Source organism: Triturus cristatus, chromosome 5_1 (genome assembly GCF_964204655.1).
Source record: "Triturus cristatus chromosome 5_1, aTriCri1.1, whole genome shotgun sequence".
Lineage (NCBI taxonomy): Eukaryota > Metazoa > Chordata > Amphibia > Caudata > Salamandridae > Triturus > Triturus cristatus.
The window spans coordinates 1,011,046,892-1,011,066,697 of NC_140587.1; the positions used below are offsets into that span (position 1 = coordinate 1,011,046,892).

General features: G+C 43.9%; 1 protein-coding gene across 2 annotated transcripts in view; it reads left to right on the plus strand.

Annotated features, from left to right (window-relative positions):
* LOC146832786 (kinesin-like protein KIF17) overlaps positions 1-19,806 on the plus strand; it is a 930,557-nt gene that overhangs the window by 794,497 nt on the left and 116,254 nt on the right. For both annotated transcript variants that reach the window (XM_085606109.1, XM_085606110.1), the window contains exon 9: positions 2,454-2,620. In XM_085606109.1, coding sequence (XP_085462235.1) covers positions 2,454-2,620 — 167 coding nt within the window. The remainder of the gene's footprint in view (positions 1-2,453; positions 2,621-19,806) is intronic.

Below are 19,806 nucleotides of genomic sequence, written 5' to 3' on the forward strand. Positions count from 1 at the left end.
ATCTCTTCCAGAAGAGGATTTTGACACCCACCAGCCTTGCACTGTGGTCAATGAACACTGCATGCCTCTTGGGCCGATACAGCCACATGACAAGGAATTAGGTTGTGCAAGAGCTGCTCACAATCTCAGAGGAGGCCTGAGCCATCCTGATCTAGGCTATTGCCAATGGCAGGGATGCAGCAAAAGTTCATAATACTATGTGGACTGAACAAAAGTGCAAAAATGCATCCTAGCATCCATTTAGGATGTGAAGGAGCATTTTGGGCACAGAAAATAATGCTAAATGCGGGGGTAAGTTGGGGGAAAAATCCTACCCCATGCATACATTTAGCAACCGGCAGCTTGCGCTCGCTAATCATGTTCAGCTGTATTTCGCGCTATATCTTAGCACAAAAAAATTTCATCCTAGCATCCATTTTGGACATGAGGGGGCATTTTGTCCTAAGAAATAGCACTAACTGCAGAATTACTCTTTTCACAAAATTCTGCGTATTCTCTCTTGATTCTTGGGTAATTCTGCGCGATTACACTACACGGAATTACACAAGTTACGCTCACCCCATTACCATTGGTAGCGCCATATCTGGTAGAGACTTTCTAGCCACAGATTACTTACCGATCCTCCCTGCTCTATGAAATGGCCTCTTTCTACCTAATAGGTCCATCTAGGTCCTTAAAATGTGCATACTGGTGTTCGACCTTTTACCATGGCTCCATGCTTCTGGCACGGAAACAGTCATGACCTTAAGTCATCTCTCTGGGGGGGCGCCTATTTGGCCACAGCGCATGTCACTTCCGGTGCAGATGACGCTTACAACGCCAGTGTGGAGCCATTTGATGCAAGCTACCAGCGCGCAGAGGTATTGCTCAAGATTTTCTGGATCAAGTCTGACACCTAGGGAATATTCTAAGGTAAAGACTCTGCAGCTAGCTAGTCTCTACCAGATACGTTGTTCTGAAAGTAAGTAACCTGTTCTTTAGCTTTGACATGTTGTAGACTCATTTAACACTGGTGATGGTTGGAGGTCTTGCTGGGCCTCTCACATTTGTGTAGCTCATGAGTAGCTAAAAGGGCCTCAAACTACAAGGCGAGTTCTAGCACAGAGAAAAGCAAAGTCATCACATAATCCTTCATTATGAGTTGAACGGTACTGTGGCAGTTTTGCTACATTGTACAATTGCATGTGATTGTTTTCCATTTCCGTGCAGGAAAAGCACCCCAGTGCCTTGAAATTACGAGCCAGACCCTGTGGAATGGGGAACTGCAATGTAGGGGCGATTTATCTTGCCAGAAGAGCACATGGATTCCCCTTTTCTATGTGTTTTAAACGCATACATTTACCAACTGCTCCAAGCAGTTAGTAAACGCACATGTGGGGCCTCTGCATGGGGTAGGGCGCAAGGGATAGAGATGGGGGCAGTAGGGAAGGGAAGGGGATTTTTTTTTAGCAAGCAGCACCCTTTTATTAAAAGCAACGCTAAATTTTGCTCCTGCTACAGCTTAAGTCTTGTACAATTTTTCAGTCTGGAAAAATCCAGATGGGGTTTTGTAGCTGCATCAACATATTTATTCCTAAGGATATGCCAGTTGATGAAGACTACTTGTTTAAAGGACATAATTTGCTTTGGTGTCGATTTTAAGTCATTCTGATCTTGTTCTTTTACCATATATTTGTTAAGAGAATGTAATCAAGACTTGCATAAAGATCCAATAATTCCAGGATTTGTTGTGGAGTAAATCCTAAACAAATGCACTCCTGAACTTATGAAAAGAAATATGTAGCTTTAAGTTCATAACTGAATGTATAAGAATGTTCCTGTGGTATCTTAAAAATATCTGGTCACATTCAACATGAAGAAAATCATTTTTATATAAAAGGGCAATGATGAAAGGAAAACCTTGAGTAGTTTAAAACATTAATTATCTTGCCCATAGTATATTTATTGCTTATTATAATATAACACACAGGTAGACACTATAAGGTTCTCTACCATACGTATACAGTGCACTGTAAGGATGCCCTGTTGGATGCATTTAGAGGCACCTTTTATTTTTGTTAATATTATCTTTATTTAGATTTATTAGGAGACAAGACACTAATACATCCATTATGAGTGCAAAACATTTCGACTTAGTAGTTTCAAGATCCATAAAACATTCAAACCTCAACAAAGCCCCCCCACCTACCCACCCCCCACATTAATCATCTTACCTATATTCAGACCAAAGACCACCTATGAGACATTTGCTTCCTGCAAATGGAATTGTCATAAAGTCAGCCACCCACTGTTTCAGTACTTAATCATTTTCAGTTGTTCATATTGTCCTCGGTTCTGCTATTGGCTCAGCTGACCCGTATTTCCTTCTAAGCTTATCTGTTCATGCATTCCTTTGGTATCATTTTATACATGACGTGACAGTATAATGAAACAAGTTCTTGTTTTCTTGGTAGCCAGACCCAGCAGAGTCTCAAGATGCCCAATACAGAATCAAAGGTGATGGTGAGGGTCCCGAAACTGACTCTGTGTGTTCCTGTGTTCTTTCTGACACAACCACTGTTGCTACTATAGATTTCACTGAACTTTCATCCAGCATGGACCAGCAGCAAGTGCTTGCCAGGTTAGTAGTTTATTGAGAGATATCTGTTTTTAGGGATAGTTTGATGTTTGCAGGGATTCTGAGTAACAAAAAGCTGTGCATTTCATTCAAACACATTTTTCTGGAGTCTCTCGGTTTGAAAAACCTCTAGGTTTGTTGGAGATCCCTAAGTGCTGGCTGACCCGGGCCCAAATACTGGAGCCACAATTTCCTTGGGTGTCCGTGGCCCTATAGTTTTGAACAATGGCTACAGTAGATTCCCTTTATTCCTTAAAATATCACTTGCATGGTCACAGCTATGGTCCATTCTTGGCCCGCATGATATGCCTGCTGTTTTTGTGAGACGTTTGCACGCATTTAGGGTTAGAAAGATATTTGCTGTTATTATTTGACAGAATTGTTGGATGCTATTGTGAATACATGTGCACAAAAAACATTTGACTAAATTTCCCTCATAATTACATTCCATTATGGACATTCCAAAATTTTGGGTGGTATGAACGAGACCTACCCCCATAAACATCTTCTTGGACGCTATCCAAAAATGTACATCTTTTCATGGTACACAGTTTTTATTCATTTTGTTTTTGATAATTAATTGATGCACGATTAGTATGAAAAAAAATAATTGTAAGCCAAGCTCATTTGTAGTTTCTGGGAGTTACATGTTTTGAACAAACTAGAAAATTTTATTATCTCTGCATACCAGAAGAGTCTGAGGAAGATATCGATAGCGATATACCATTGGCATAGATCAATATTCAGTAACAAAAAAAAAGTAACAGATATAAACCTAGTCCCCAATTTGTCTACTTCGTCATAGGATCTTTGCAGGTATTCGTGAACATTGAATACTGTCAGCTTGTGTGGTTCGGAAAATTCTCGTCAGGAAAGAACACTATTTAAACCATCCAACATTAAGCCATTAAAAGGAATGTTCTTTAAACTATTTTTTAAACATTACAACAACCTACATAAGCATTAGAATCTTACAAACTAAGCAAGGTTTTAGTTTTACAAAATGTAGAGAGATATAAGAACAATTTCTCCTTAGGAATATTTAGACCTAATGCTAAGCACTGACATAAAAACTGCACTGTGCCATTAAGACTGCTGTCTGGCCTGAGTAAGCCCTGAGTCGCTAGTCTTGAGTTCATGTTACCATACTCCTGTGTGATGATACTGATTAACGGTGGGAGGGCAACTCTGCTCCGCCGGCGGAGTTTGTAGATTTTTGTCACTTCGTGCTCCGCTTGGAGCATGACCTTTTTTAAAAAAAAAACTCCGAAATTTGCTGGTGGAGCAGAGTATACCAGTGCGCATCACTCGTCCCATTCTTTATGCGTGTATGTGTGTACACTGTGTCATCTCAGGTCTGGAACTCCTCCCCTTAACAGGCCTAATTATTCCATCCCAATCTGGCCTCTCATTAGTACGGCGTCACGCCCCTGGGCTCAGAAGTAACCCTGTTCATCTGCCGCTTACCGATTAATTGCTGCTAAGCGTCTGGACTGTACCCTGGAAGTGCACATTCAATAGAGGGGAAAGCAAGTCTGGTGATTCTGTTTGTTTGCATCTCCCCCTGCTCCCCATGCAGTGGACTTGCCTGGTTTTATGAAGTGTGTGCATGCGCGTGCCAAAGCAGTCACAGAGTATTTATTTATTTAGAAAGTTTTGTATAGTGCGTGAACGTGACCCTTCCGAGTATCAGAATGCTTCACAATTTTGGGTAAGAGGGATACAATATTGGAAAGCAAACATTCGTTACATAATTATGCAAGGCGAGTGCAAGACCCCTGTAGGTATCAGAACCCTTCACATAAGGGTAGGGCGAATACAGTATTGGGTGAGGAACATTCGAAAACACATGTATGTACAACACATGCTAAGAATGTTATTCTCAGGTATATAACCATGTAAAAGTGGAGGAGATTGTACGTACTTCTGGTGGAAGAGAGTTCCAAATCTTTGGGGCAATGCCTGAGAAGGCTCTGTTACTCGATTTCTTTTTGTGGAACATCTGTGGTTTCAGGAGCATTGAACTTGAACCTCATGACTTTCTGCAGCCTCCTGATAATTTTAGTTTTTGAGCCAGATAAATGGGGGTCTTGAAATGAAGGGCTTTGTGCGTCATGCAGGCAATTTTTAACTGTATTATTGCCTCGTATGGTAACCAATTTAGAGATGTTAGGGCTGGGGATATGTGATCTCTTCTTTTTGTCCCAGTAATCAATCTATCTGCGGCATTAATGGAAGCCCTTAGTGGGGCCAAGCTCTGTTTGGGGAGGCTACAATAGTCTAGTCTTGGTAAAACTAGAGCTTGTACCGCCAATTGGAAGTCTTTCTGTGGAAGCAATGGTTTGAGATTCCTTAGTATACTAAACTGATGTTTAGCTCCCTTGGTTGCATTCCTGGTTTGGTTCTTCATATTCAAGTGCATGCCTAGTGTGATTCCGAGTGATTTAGCTGACTCAATAATGTGGGGGGAGCAGTTGAAGGCTGTGAGGTGTTTCATCCAAAGGTCAATCTTGGGAATGTGGTTAGGGGGAGTGATGAGAAGGAATTCAGTTTTGGATGGGTTGAGCATGACGTAGATGTCATCGAGCCAGTTTTGAGTGTTCATCAGGATGGAGATGAGTGAGATGAGGTCTTCCAGGGAGGTGATTTTCAGATAAGGTTGAGTGTCACCCGCATAGATATGAAAAAGAATGTTCGCGAAGTTCAAGGCATTTGCTAATGGTTTCAAGAGTATGGGTGACAGGTCAGACCCCTGTGGAACCCCCATAGTTACTGTATAGGGCTGAGAAAGGGATTGATTAATCTTTATTCTTTGGGATTTGTTTTGGAGGAAGGAAGTGAACCGTTTCAATACCGACCTTGATAAGCCCATCCTGTGTTCTAGAGTGGATAGTAGTTTGACATGGTTAACAGTGTCGAAAGCAGAAGATAGGTCAAGGAGGATCAATAAGCAAGATTAATTTTGGTCTATGAATTTTAAAATGTCTTCCATCATGTGAGTGAGTGCAGATTCGGTGCTGTGCCCTCTCCGGAAAGCAGATTGATGATGATCCAACAGTTGGAATTTCTCGATATGTCAGCAGAGTTGTGGTTGCACGCATTTTTCGAGAAGTTTCGCCAGAGTGGGTATGTTAGAAATGGGACTGAAGTTATTCAGATCAGAGCTTTCTGCGTTAGTTATTTTTTTAGAATGGGGGATACAAGCGCTGCTTTTAGACAGTCGGGGATCGTGACTTGCACTATTAGTAGCCCTTAGACAGCCCAACACGACACAAGTAGCTAAAGTCATGATTAATATCTTCTCCCTAGTAGGATTTCCGAAGGAAATCATCACTGATCAGGGGACGCCCTTTACGTCCAAGTTAATGCAGCAAGTTTGTCAACAACTAAACATTAAACAGATCCATACAGCAGCATACCACCCCCAAACCGATGGTTTGGTGGAACGGTACTATGCCCCCGTAAAGACCACCCTAAAAAAATCTAGAGGCTCGAATGTGGGAAGACATTGCTTCCCTTGGCTTTGTTTGCCATACGATTTGGGCAACAAAAAAGTCTGGGGTATTCCCCCTTTGAGTTGCTATATGGGAGACAGCCCTGTACTCTCACGGACACAGCACGGGAAGAATGGGAGGAAGACAAAGGGCACCTCAAAACCCCTCTTAGATTACGTAGCCAGTTTAAAGACCCAGTTTAACCAAGTGTAGGCTATTGTAAGAACCAATTTAGAACAAGCCCAAACCAGTCAGAAAACCCAGTACAGCAAAGCTGCAAAAGAGAGAACGCTAAAAGTAGGAGACCTGGCTCTGATTTTAATGCCCAGCTCAGAGCACAAACTGTTAAGCCAGTGGCAAGGCCCATATAAAGTTATAGAGAAAGTGACCCCCGTCGCGAATAAACTAGAGATGGACCCAACTAGAAACCACACTCAAATCTTCAATATCAACCTCCTACAGAAATGGGAGGGACTTGTTTTAGTAGGGACTAACCCCCTGTCATTAGCGGAACAGAGTATCGATGAAGAATTACCAGCTATTCAAAAACAACAACTGAGGGGTGCTTTACACCCAGTTCAGGATGTGTTCTTCCTGTTTCCCGGCAGAACCACAATCATTGAACATGAGCTACATACCCCCCAGGGAAGAAAGTCAGATTGCGCCCTTAAAGTATTTCCGAAGCCAGAAGGGAGGTGATAGACAATGAGGTCCGTTAGATGATGGAACTCGGTGTCATAGAACCCTCCAAAAGCGAGTGGAGCTCTCTGATAGTGATATTTCCCAAAATGGACTGGTCTATATGCTTTTGAGCATCGACTTTAGGGAGGTGAACAAAATATTCCGATATCCCTAGGGTCAATGAAATGATAGACTGGCGAAGGCCCGAAATCTCAGCACATTAGATCTTTGTAAGGGCTACTGGCAGGTCCCCGTGAAGGAACAGGATAGGGAAAAACAGCCTTCTGTACCCCTAGGGGCCTGTTCCAATTTAAGGTATTACCCTTCGGACTACATGGGGCCCCAGCAACCTTTCAGAGACTAATGAACTTCTTACTAAAGCCCCATAAAGACTTTGCAGCCGCTTACATAGATGACATAATCATCAATAGTTCAACCTGGAACCACAGACCTAAGTAATTCAAGCCTTAGGCAAAAGCGGGCTATCAATTAATCCAGCCAAAAGTCACCTGGCCGCGAAATCCATGAAGTACCTTTTGGGGGAGGGCTATATAAAACCTCAAGAAGAGAAAGTGGCCACGTTAGCTGAAGTACCTTTTCCTAAATCTCGGAAGGACCTTAGGGCCTTCCTAGGACTGCTGGGGAACTATAGGAGATTTACCCTTCACTTCTCACAGATAGCCGCTCCCTTAACTGATCTGCTCAAAAAGAATGTACAAACGGAAAAACACCTTCGATTCCCCACTCACTCAGAAGTACATGCTTTTCAACACCTAAAATAGCTCATTACTTTGAAGCCTTTTTGCGGAGTACCAACTGTGATAAACCCTTCCTACTGCCAACAGATGATACCAATCAAGAAAGACCAATTCTCTACATCAGCCGTAAGCTGTTCCCAAGAGAAACCAGGTATGCAGTCATAGAAAAGGAAGCACTGGATATCAAGTGGGCTATTGAGGCCCTTCGCTACTATTTAGATGGAAGGGAATTTCTCCTGTACACTGACCACCCACCTCTTGAATGGCTGTCTAGAAATAAGAGACATAACCAGAGAATCTTAAGGTGGTTCCTGACCGTGAAGCCCTTCCGTTAGACTATCATCCATAGAAAAGGGAAGAACAGGCTAACGTTGATTATCCTTCTAGATACCCTGGAGGCCCTTTTCTTCTTTACTTATGGGGTCCGGATGATGACGGCAAGAACTGGAAAGGGACACAGACAGTAAGAAAGGACTTTCATTCCTCTGCACAGAATGGAACTGCAGCAAAGGAACCAATCGGCCCATGGAGGGGCGGAGCCAAGTCCCTAACAACCCAATTGGAGTCCAGAGGAGAAACCGAGGAGAGGTCTATAAAAATGGGAGACACTGCATCAGGAGAGTTCGTCATCGGAAACAGAGCTGCGGAAGAGTCGGGAAGGTGTTGCGGTCTCGGAGAAGACATCGTGGAGGTGAACGCCAGTGAAAACGATGCCGAAGACAAGGAGACCCCAGAGGTGTGGTGCGCAAGGCAAGTGGTGGGTCGCTGTTAAGTTCCCTGAGACCCCGGTGTGGGAAAAACCCAAGTGTAAAACGTTTGGTTTTTGTTTATTTTTTTTGTTATTTTAGTTCCCCTTCATGGTCCATCTAGCAAGTCCATCACGGTGGTGTGGTGGAAGCAAATAGTGCCAGGCTGAGCGCATTTACTTACTGTTCCTTCTTCTTTTCCCCCTTTTGGTGAGGCAACCCTCAAGAATCCCACCAGGACTCCATATCCCCTAGAAAGCAACTAGGCGAAAGAAGAAGTGAAGAAACTTCTACAGTCTGCTATCCTCCCAAATAAAAACAGGAAGCAGCAGAGACAGTCTGAAGAACTTTGCTTAAAAGTGACCAGGAGTTACTGATTGTATCAACTGGAGAATAAATCTACTGTAATAAAAAATCCCAATATTACATCCATACGGTCTCCCCTTTTCTGTTTCTGTGCATCCCTCCGACAGGTAGATCAAGCAGGGAGGCTCACCAGAAGAGGAAAGAGAGGTGGGAGAGGAATCCTCAGCAAGGGATCGGATATGTATCCCAGTGGAGCCCGGAGAGGTGCGAGAAGCTGTAGGTTCAGTAGCTGCTTGATTCACTGGTGATGTGGACTGTGCAGGGTACTGGATGGAGCAGAGATTGCTTTGGGAGTGAGGGGGGTTATGATCAGTTTTGTCAGGGGTGTGCGAGTGATAACATTTGCAAAATTATGGTCTAAGAGGGAAAGAGAAGACTTAGAACTTATTGCTGTCTTGAGGGTAGGGAAGATATTATCCATCTTGGCTAAATTCTCAACCGAAGCTTGAACTAGGATAATTCCGTTATTTTAAAGGGAAATGGTGCCGTGCGCATTGTAGAGTGTAGTCGGCGCAGCTGTTAGTTTGAGGCCGTACTGTGTTTTCCTGGTATCTGTTATACGAAGCATGGAATAAAAGGCGTTCCTCCATCATTCCGGTTTTCTGGTGTAAAAGATAAAGTCATTAGTTAATTTCTCCCTAGTGGCACAGAAGTAAAGGTCAGAGATAAGTGTTTCAGGTCAGGTTTTTAGTAACCTATGGTTTTGCTTCTTGGCCGCATTTTTTGAGAGGTTGGGAGGGTAGTTGGTCGTGAAGGCATGGAGACCGGCTGGGACAAGCCCTGTATCCATTCTGTGATGGGCCAAGGTGAAGCCTTATGAGGGGTGGAGCAGATTTAGGAGCAATTAAGCGCATTGACAGTGAGAGGCTGAGAGGAGGAAATCCTTAGTGTGACATTTGGACAATATTTTGAATTCAAGGCTAAGAGCGGGTCATGGAATTCCTGTTGAATTTCCACGTAAAAACGGTACTGGTCATGCTGGCAGGAGTAGGGCTGCCTCAAAGAGCCATCATGGACTTTTATTTTGGAATAGGGTGGCAGCACTTCTTGGCAGTGCTGTGAGCAGAGTCATTTTTCTGGAGGAGGTAGGCAAGGAGGAGCGACCGAGTGAGTTGGATCTGCCGCATTTGCTGTGCGTTTGTTTGGCTGATGCTGCCGGACATCCATAGAGCTGCCCACCATGACGCCAAATGTAGGTGCACGGTATGCAGCACAGCAGGGCTACTGGGGGCTTGTTTTAATTGACAGTTGACGGACAGTAGGTAATTACAGGTCTGTAACGGGTAGGGTTCTCACGGGGGTACTCGCCAGAAAAGAGGTCGACTTCAGAGTGTCTTAAACCGGGTTTTATTCCACAGTATATATGTCTTTTTGTTCTGGCCAGCATAAGAAGGCAAAAGAAACTGAACAGAATCAGGGCAAAAGAAAATGTTCTGGGGCATCAATGGATAATCCGTCTTATTTCTTTCTGATCCCCAGGGCGTCTCTCTCTGCTGTGGAAAGCGACTTCTATGGGTGCACTGGCGTTGACTCCTTGGGATCGACTTGTGGCTTTCAATCGGGAAGGTCGTTATGCAAACAAAAACAGAAGGACAGGAGTCAGGCGGTTTGTTTCTGCTCGATACCTAAATCGGGAAGGGGGAGTGAGGGTACACCGGTGTACAAACACAGACAGGCTTGAAGGTATGGGAGTGCTCGTGAGGGGAAGGAACCAGGTTGTTTTACCGACTAGTCTCGGTAAAAAGGGTTTTACACTCTCTCCCCCTCCTTCTCCCGACCCAGCCCGCACTCCGCTCCGTACCTGTGAGAGCCACACCCCCCCGGGAGTGTGGCTTGGCGGTGAGCGGGGACGATGGCCTCTGGGCACTCTTTCTCTCCTCCGGTCTTCACGGCAACGCTGTTCACTCCAGGCGTTCTCGGCCCTGCTCCTCTCGATCCGTTCACCCTTGCTTGCTGTTTCTTCCTGGATCTCCGCGTCCCTCTCTCTTCCGGGTTCCTCCCCGCCTCTTCTGTCCGGGCTCGGCGACGCGATTAGCTCACTCCAGGTGACGTCCTCTTTCCGGGTGTGGCTTGCCGAGGTTTCCCAAATGTTAAAGGCACAGGTCCCCGGGTCAGGGGTTTCCTCCAACCACACAGTGTTTTCGGCTGGGCTCCGGTTCTCGGGCTGCAAAGTAAGGACACAATGGCATTCAAGGGGTAGGGGACCACCACTCTTCTTGGGCACTGCATTCCATGGGTGATATTACGGGGGAGGGGGCGCCCACCCGGTGACAAGGTCCTAAAGGGTGGCTGAGCAGTACTCTGTCCCCTTGCGGAACTCCACAAAATTCCACTGAGTTTTTCTGTAATTCCGCAGAATTCAACGGAGTGAAACTACTCCAGCTCTGCCCAGGCTTAATTCTGATCTCTTGACACTGTCCTCTGCCTATTTTTTCCAGTTTGTTTAGTGTTAAACGTTCAGGCACTTAGGGCAAGATTCACAAAGGTTTAACTTCGGGTTAGTGCTACTTTTTTTAACGCAAACCCAATGCTAAACAATTAACAGATAAACAAACCAACGCAAATTGGTATTTGCATTGGTTTGTATGCTAAAAAGCAGTTGTTATAAGGAGAATTGTTTTTATTTCTCCCAGCTTTTCTGACTTTGCATGTGTGCTGCACTGTACAACATTCATACAAAGTAAGAAAAGGATTTAAACTTGCCTAGTCATACCTTTGGTAAACTCAGGCACACACCCTAGCACTATGGCGCTAAGGTGTGTGCCTGGCGCACGGCAGCTGAAAGCTGCACCGGTGCTAGGGAGAGCAGAGGAGACAGCCCTAGCTGTGTAAATATGGCTGTCTCCTTCTCCCTCCCTGTCACGCAACGCAGTGCAGCATTTTTAGCTGCTGTGCTGCTGTTAGAAATGATGGTTTCAAATTGGCAGAAGTACGCACCTTTGTCCAAGTAAGGACCCTTGCTTCTAGTTAGGGTAAGGGGTATACACACTTCATCTAACCCCTGCTCACCCCCTTGGTAGCTTGGCACGAGAAGACAGGCTTATCCCAAAGGCAATGTGGAAGTATTTGTATTTTAAAAGACACAGTAACAAAGTGAAAACATCACAAATAGAAACCACACCAGTTTAGAAAAATAAGTATCTCTATTTAAATCTAACAAGACCAAAACAACAAAAGTCCAACATACATGTATCAAAATAACACTTTGAACAGGTATTGCAAAAATAGAACTTGTAGAAACAAATAGCTCCACCTGGGGCTATTACGACGTTGAAACAGGCATAAATCTTGTAGCATAAATCCAAAGTACGGTGCTGACCACAAGGTGCGAGGCGTCGGGCACGGAGTCACATGGACCCCAAAATAACAGTACCTTGGAAACAAAGTCTATGGACGAAGTACACCGTTGTGGAGGTGAGGCGTTCGTACCGAGGTGGAGGCCTGTTCCCGGGGCCCAGGAACTGGCATTGGTACCCTTTTCAATGCAAGAGTCCAGGTGCTGTTCTTTGGGTTGCAGGTGAATTCTTTCTGTCCCTGAGACTTCAGAACAGGAGACCAGCATACACAAGACCTTGGAGATTCTTCTTCAAGCAGGTTCACAGCAAAGTTCCAGTCTTTATCTTGTCCTAGGCAGAGGCAGCAACTGCAGGCCAACCCAGCAAAGCACACAGCAAATGGGCAATACTTCTCACAGCTCTCCAGCTCTTCTCTCCTTGGCAAAGGTTCCTCATGAGTCCAGAAGTGATCTAATTTTCGGGGGTTTAAGGTGCACTACTTATACCCCATTTTCTCTTTGTGACAAGGGTCTCTGAGCCCAGTCCAAACAAGTTATGTGCTCTCTGGTGCAGCATCACCACAGGAGGTGGAGACAACATTGTGCAGAGGAGGCACTGCCTATTCATGTGTAAGTGACACTTCTCCCACCCCTATAAATGCAGCCAAGGTCTATTCAGCTCAGCTATGAGTCAACCAGGAAAGGCGGGACACACCTCAACCCTGCTTGTGCCTGTCTATAGTGAATGCACATTCCCAGCCCCTTTAACTCCAAAAACCAGACAGTTAATATATAAAACAGCAGGGGCACACAGAATGGTTAAATAAGGAAATGCCTACTTTCTTAAAGTATAACAAAAAAGATGGGCAACCCAATCAACCTCTTGTGGGAAAGGGTAATAAAGTAAGAGAGGTAAAGGTGCCTAAAAAGGGATTCATTTAAAAAATATACTTTTTAATCATTTTATCTTGCCTAAAAAGTGACATCTAATGACACTCATGGAAATAGCTCAAAGCAACTCTAACAGAATTAAACAATACATTCTGAGTTCAGAGAGCCTAAATTTCATTTCTCCATCTTGTCCCAATGGAAAGTTATATTTGTAAAATGTTACACAACATCTCCCGTGTTAGCCAAAGGGACAGATAGCCTCTCAATGGTGAAAAATGAAATTGACAGCATCTCACTATCGAGACATGTGACACACACCAGTACATGTCCTACCTTTCACATACAGTGCACCCTCCCCAAGGGGTACCTTGGCCCTACCTTAGAGGTACCTTAACAAGTAAGGAAAGGGAAGATTAGGGCCTGGCAAGTGGGTGCACTTGACAGGTCGACATTTCAGTTTAAAACTGCGTACTGACACTTCAGTGGCAGGTCTGAGATACCTTTGCAGGGCTACTCATGTGGGTAGCACAACCACTGTTGCAGGCCCACTAGTAGCATTTGATTTACAGGCCCTGTCACACACAGCATACTTTACTAGGGATTTACCAGTAAATCAAATATGCCAATCATGAATAACCAATTACCACAACAATTTACACAGGGAACACTTGCACTTTGACACTGATCAGCAGTGACAAAGGTCCCAAAGCATCTAAGCCAGCAAAAACAAAATCTAGCAAGAGAAGACGATGGGGGTCCAACCTGTGTGCACTGGAAGGCTATTTTTGAAATTATCTAAAACTAATTCGTTCTCCGTGCGTCTGCTTTACTTCTTGTGGTTCACCGTCACCAACCATTAATCACTGCAATCAATCTAATCTAGAAGGAGCGTTACCATTTTAAAGAAATTTTCCACAATTCCATATGTAAGTCCAAAAGAAGATCCTCAAAATGTCTGCTGTCAAATTCTTTTCTTTATTTTGCATCCAGTCAAATCATCAATATCAGCCAACTTGAAAAACAGTTAATACTTTTCACAGCCAACGCGTTTCGTCCCCTTCCGGGACATCATCAGGGCTTCAGTCAGTACTAACCCACATTGGTCCTTATCTTATCCCACACCGAATATCTTATGTTCTAATACGACCATATGGTCCGAAAAGTCTTTGTATTATTTCTTAATCACATCCCAAAATTAAAAACGTTTCCAGATGGTCATAATGCTTATGAGCCCAAAATACTTTTCTCAATCTTCACATGTATCTCATTATTCGCTCTGTTACACATCCCCAACCGAACATTTCATCGTTATACTTGTATATTAACGTTATCGTTATCCAAAGACGTCCTTCATCCGGCCCGATAAATTCCGGATTTATCGGGCCGGATGAAGGACGTCTTTGGATATGTGGGCTGCAATTAAATAAGATATACGGGAAAATTGAGAATCAGGATAAACTGGGACTTAAAATTCAGCTTGGCGGGCTTGAGTACTCTCTCCGGATTTTATCGAACCGGATGAAGGACGCCTTTGGATACGTGGGCTTGAACTCAAAGAGATATACAGAAATATAGAGAATCTGGGTGCTTAGAAGTATAACGATGAAACGGTCGGTTGGGGATGTGTAACAGAGCGAATAATGAGATACACGTGAAGATTGAGAAAAGTATTTTGGGCTCATAAGCATTACGACCATCTGGAAAAGTTTTTTAATTTTGGGATGTGATTAAGAAATAATACAAAGACTTTTTGGACCATATGGTCGTATTAGAACATAAGATATTCGGTGTGGGATAAGATAAGGACCAATGTGGATTAGTACTGACTGAAGCCCTGATGACGTCCTGGAAGGGGACGAAACGCGTTGGCTGTGAAAAGTATTAACTGTTTTTCAAGTTGGCTGATATTGATGATTTGACTGGATGCAAAATAAAGAAAAGAATTTGACAGCAGACATTTTGAGGCTCTTCTTTTGGACTTACGTATTGAATTGTGGAAAATTTCTTTAAAATAGTAACACTCCTTCTAGATTAGAGTAAAAACAAAATCTAGCATAGCATCAAAAATACAGGTAGAGGCAAAAAGTGAAGGGTAACCACGTCAAGGATGCCAACTCTACAGCTGCATTCTGTAATTCTTTTGAGAATCTGAGCCTTAGGATCTTATTAAGTGCTTGGAGAAAAGGGCACTCTGTCGAAACATGGCGCATGTCCTCTGAGTTATGTTCAGAGTGCTAATAATAATGTTGCACTTGTGCATCTTGGTGGGCACAATATCTGCCATGTTTCTGACAGAGTACCCTATCCACCAAACTTTAAATGAGGGTCTTAGTTTGTACTGTTTTATGATGTGCCTCCAAAGCCATTGATGTCATTTGTTTCAGTTCCATAGCAGCCAGCCATGGAAATCCTTCAGGCTCCTTCATACCAATCAACATAAAGGCCAATATCAATGTTGAGACGCAGATGGTGGCCATCAAAATTAAATGATTTTACAGGATTCAACGTTAAGAAATGCCACTGAAACATGCTTTCCTCTCAGGGGATCTTCACTGAAAGTCATGAACGCTGAATAGTCCCGCCCCTGTGTAGGGATCCTGGAGCACTTCTTTAAAATATATCTTTTTTAGTGTAGACATTCGCCTTACTTCTGGAAGGCCAAGACTAGGACATAATTTGTTAAAAACGTTTTGCAGCTTATAAAGAAGGCTATATTGGCCAATTACTTTCATTCATATTTAAAAAAAAATGTCAAAATATTATTCAAAACTAGGAAAATCTTACAGGAGTTGAGTATTTTTTTTCCTATACATATACTTCATAAACTTTAAAAAAAAAAAGAAATGGAGAACAGGGAATGGGGCATTGCAGACATATAGGCTGCAGTACTGTAGTTGTAAAGAACTGACACTGTACCTTTATGGGCTCGTAGCCCTCCAGTGTCCCATCATGCCCAGCAGGTGGCAGTTACCTCAGTTATTTTTTACTGAGAAAAAATGAGTACAACTAATGAAAATAGAATGTGTAACAATCTATTTTGTCTCTTTCAATGCAGAGGAGGGCGGGTTGCTCCTGTCTATGCTATGACTCTAGTTCATCAAGCGTAAAGAATCTTGAATTTATTGATGCTCGATTAGTTAAAACCATTGCATCTCAACACAAATACCGATTATAAAACATGATTAAAGCAGTATTTAAAAGTAAAAGGTATCAAGTTTGTATTCCTCTTTTGGAGCTCCAACTCTTTATCTCCAATAACTCAACATGAAAGGTATGCTTTTGCCTCACACAAAATGTTAGTCATAGAAGCCACAGGAAGGCACACTACTCTAAATTGCTTAGTGCTAAAAAGTTTTTCCTAGTCCATCATTCCTGTGGGGCAAAATAGGGTCCTAAGAAATATTTTCAAATTGCGCACTCCTGTATTTTCTGTGTGCCCCATCTCTAAATGAATCTGCAATGTTGAGCGTGCTGCACGGGGACGGATAGCTGCCTATCACCTGTGAGTATAATCTGACAAATGTTTTCAAGTAAAAATACGCACAGCTAAAGTATTTAACATTCCATTTTCTCAATGTACATTAGTGCTCTTATGTGCTTTTTTCTTCAAATTTCTATTTCATCAACAATCAAATATTCAATGAATGTAAATCAACACAACACTTTTGTCAATCACATTACATATTTTTATACATTGTCCATATGATATGTAACATTTGTCACAATTCAATAATTCTTATTATGCGGGTTCCACTTTTCGCTGCCCCATTCATTTCGGGGCGCCATCCATTCTTCAGGGGCCTCTGTGTTCAATAAACATAAAGGATGAAGAAGCTCAATACCATGAGTCTGTCAGGTTTAAACGGTAAAATGGACATGAGTTGTTTTTTTATAAAGAACCAATGCACAAATCAGCCGGGAGTATAGAAACACACTCTTTAGAACACGCAGGTTGAAGCATGGGGGTGTGCAGATGTAATCAAGAGCAAACACATTTCTTAACCAAACTACAGCACCACAAAGGGAGCCTCGGTGCTCCCAGACACAGTTCACACAAGTGCCTATTTTGTTAGTACATTACATCGAGGACAACTTTTGAAAACATTAATCATGCTAAATACCATTCTTTTTTTTACTCTTTTTATTAAAACGTATTGAATAATATGTTACAATACAACCTTGTGCATCACTTCAGATCAAAAACAGGAGATTACAATGTTAATACTGAACATCCCACTAACCACCCCTTCCCCCCCTTTCAGGATTGTGTCATGCGTTTAACGTAGCCGGCCCATATCTTTGTTCTGAGGGCGGGGTGCAAATGTTACCTTGATACGCATTTAATTTCCCCCATATCTTATCCCATTTTTGGGGCAACCTCTATTCTTATAGACTGCTTCTTCTGCCAGCATACATCAGTCAACATCCCGTTTCCATTCTACAATCGTTAGTGGGTCTGGAACTCCCCATTTACAGGCAATATTACGCTTTGCGAGTGTAAAACCATTGGCGTCCCACAATTGATCCATATGGTTGATGTCAGTGGTGTTCTAGATATTGAGGAGACATATCTTAGGGAATAGTGTTAGGGCAATTCCACTCACCTCACTCACAACTCGGTTAACTGCCTCCCAGTAAATCTGTATCAAGGGACATTCCCAGTGTGTGTGGTAGAACATACCCGCATCTCCTTCTACAGTCGAACTACTGCCGCCCATCTTGACCAATGTCGTGTGTGTGATATATGTGCGGTGTAAAACTTTCAATTGGACCAGTCGCAGCCTTGACGGTATGGCCACCTCGCGCGGGGAGGACAGCGCATCACGCCAGTCTTTTTCCTCCAAGTCTCCAACGTCAGTCTGCCAGCGTATATATAAGTGATTCATCGGGTCTGGCGAGTTATTGATTATTTTCCGGTACGTGAGTGAAACTGCTACTCTGCATGGGATCTAATAGTAATCTTTCTTCAAGTGGGGTGGCATCCCGGATCCCATCCATCTCTTTAGATGCCTCTAGTAAGGCATGGCGTATTTGTAAGTAGTGGAAGGTTTTGTCTATGGATAGTGTATACTCTATTAGAAATTCTGCAAAGGTCAATATTCTATCTTTCTTTATTGAGTCACTAACTTGCGATATTCCGATGGTGTCCCATTTATCAAACCCTCTACATCTACTTAAATTGCCCATTATGGCAGCCAGGTTTTGTAGTGGTAGTGTGCCATATGGCAACTGTGAGAGCAGTGGGCCCAGTCAGCTGCTGTCTATGTAATTTTGTGTATAGTGCCTCTCTGTACCCTCCGCATCGGGAACGCTATATGGGGTATTTTGCAGTGCTTTTAAGAGCCGAGGGAGAGACGTAATTTTGTAGAGCTCCGCGCACCCAGTAGCAACACTGTAAGTGTACGCCAACGGTGCACATCGCTTTGTAGTCGAGTCAAGGGGCCCAGAAGGTTCTGTTCATAGAAAAGCGATGCATCAGCTGTTACGTATACACCTAGGTATCGAAACCATTCTCTACGACCATGGCTTCGCAGGTAGCCGGGAGGGCTGGCACAGGCCAGTGAAGTAAATATATCACGGACTTAGACCAGTTTATGGTGTGCCAGAGTATTTGCCGTGGTTAGTGCAGATTTGGAGGACTCTGCTGATTGAGGCACCTGGGGAGGCAACGTGAAGCAGGATGTCGTCCGCATAAAGCGAGATTCTGTTCTCTGATGTATTTGCCCACTTTAGCCCCCGTATCAATGGAAAAGACACACAATTGATGGACGGAATGCTGAACAAATCAAAACACTCAACCCCAGTCAAGAGATCTGGGTTAAATCCATCATTATTTTGCTCACCATGCCACCTCAGTTTAGACCTAGCCATATGCAAATAAGCCTTGACCCTGTGCCTCATGGGAACAGTCCAGCCCAAACTGCCAAGCTAGGTCCTCCCTGGACCGGAAAAAAGCATCCTAGGACTGGTTTCGGTCTTTCAGCCCTCATCAGCCAGGATAGCTTTATTCCAGTGGCACAGTGAGCCCGGGACCCACGTCTGGGCATACCCGGCGCACTTGGGGCGAGAAAGCAAAAGACACACAATTGATGTACTGAATGCTGAACAAATCAAAACATTCACCCCTAGTCTAGAGATCTGGGTTAAATCCATCATTCTTTTGCTCACCATGCCACCCCAGTTTAGACCTAGCCATATGCTAATCAGCCTTGACCCTGTGCCTCATGGGAACAGTCCAGCCCGAACTGCCAAGCCATGTCCTCCCTGGACCGGAAACAAGCATCCTAGGACCGGTTTCGGGCTTTCAGCCCTCATCAGCCAGGATAGCTTGATTCCAGTGGCACAGTGAGCCCAGGACCCACGTCTGGGCATACCCGGCGCACTTAGGGCGAGAAAGCAAAAGACACACAATTGATGGACGGAATGCTGAACAAATCAAAATGTTCACCCCCAGTCAAGTGATCTGGGTTAAATCCATCATTCTTTTGCTCACCATGCCACCCCAGTTTAGACCTAGCCATATGCAAATCAGCCTTGACCCTGTGCCTCATGGGAACAGTCCAGCCCGAACTGCCAAGCCAGGTCCTCCCTGGACCGGAAACAAGCATCCTAGGACCGGTTTTGGGCTTTCAGGCCTCATCTGCCAGCATAGCTTTATTCCAGTGGCACAGTGAGCCCAGGACCCACGTCTGGGCATACCCGGCGCACTTAGGGCGAGAAAGCAAAAGACACACAATTGATGGACGGAATGCTGACCAAATCAAAATGTTCACCCCCAGTCAAGTGATCTGGGTTAAATCCATCATTCTTTTGCTCACCATGCCACCCCAGTTTAGACCTAGCCATATGCAAATCAGCCTTGACCCTGTGCCTCATGGGAACAGTCCAGCCCGAACTGCCAAGCCAGGTCCTCCCTGGACCGGAAACAAGCATCCTAGGACCGGTTTTGGGCTTTCAGGCCTCATCTGCCAGCATAGCT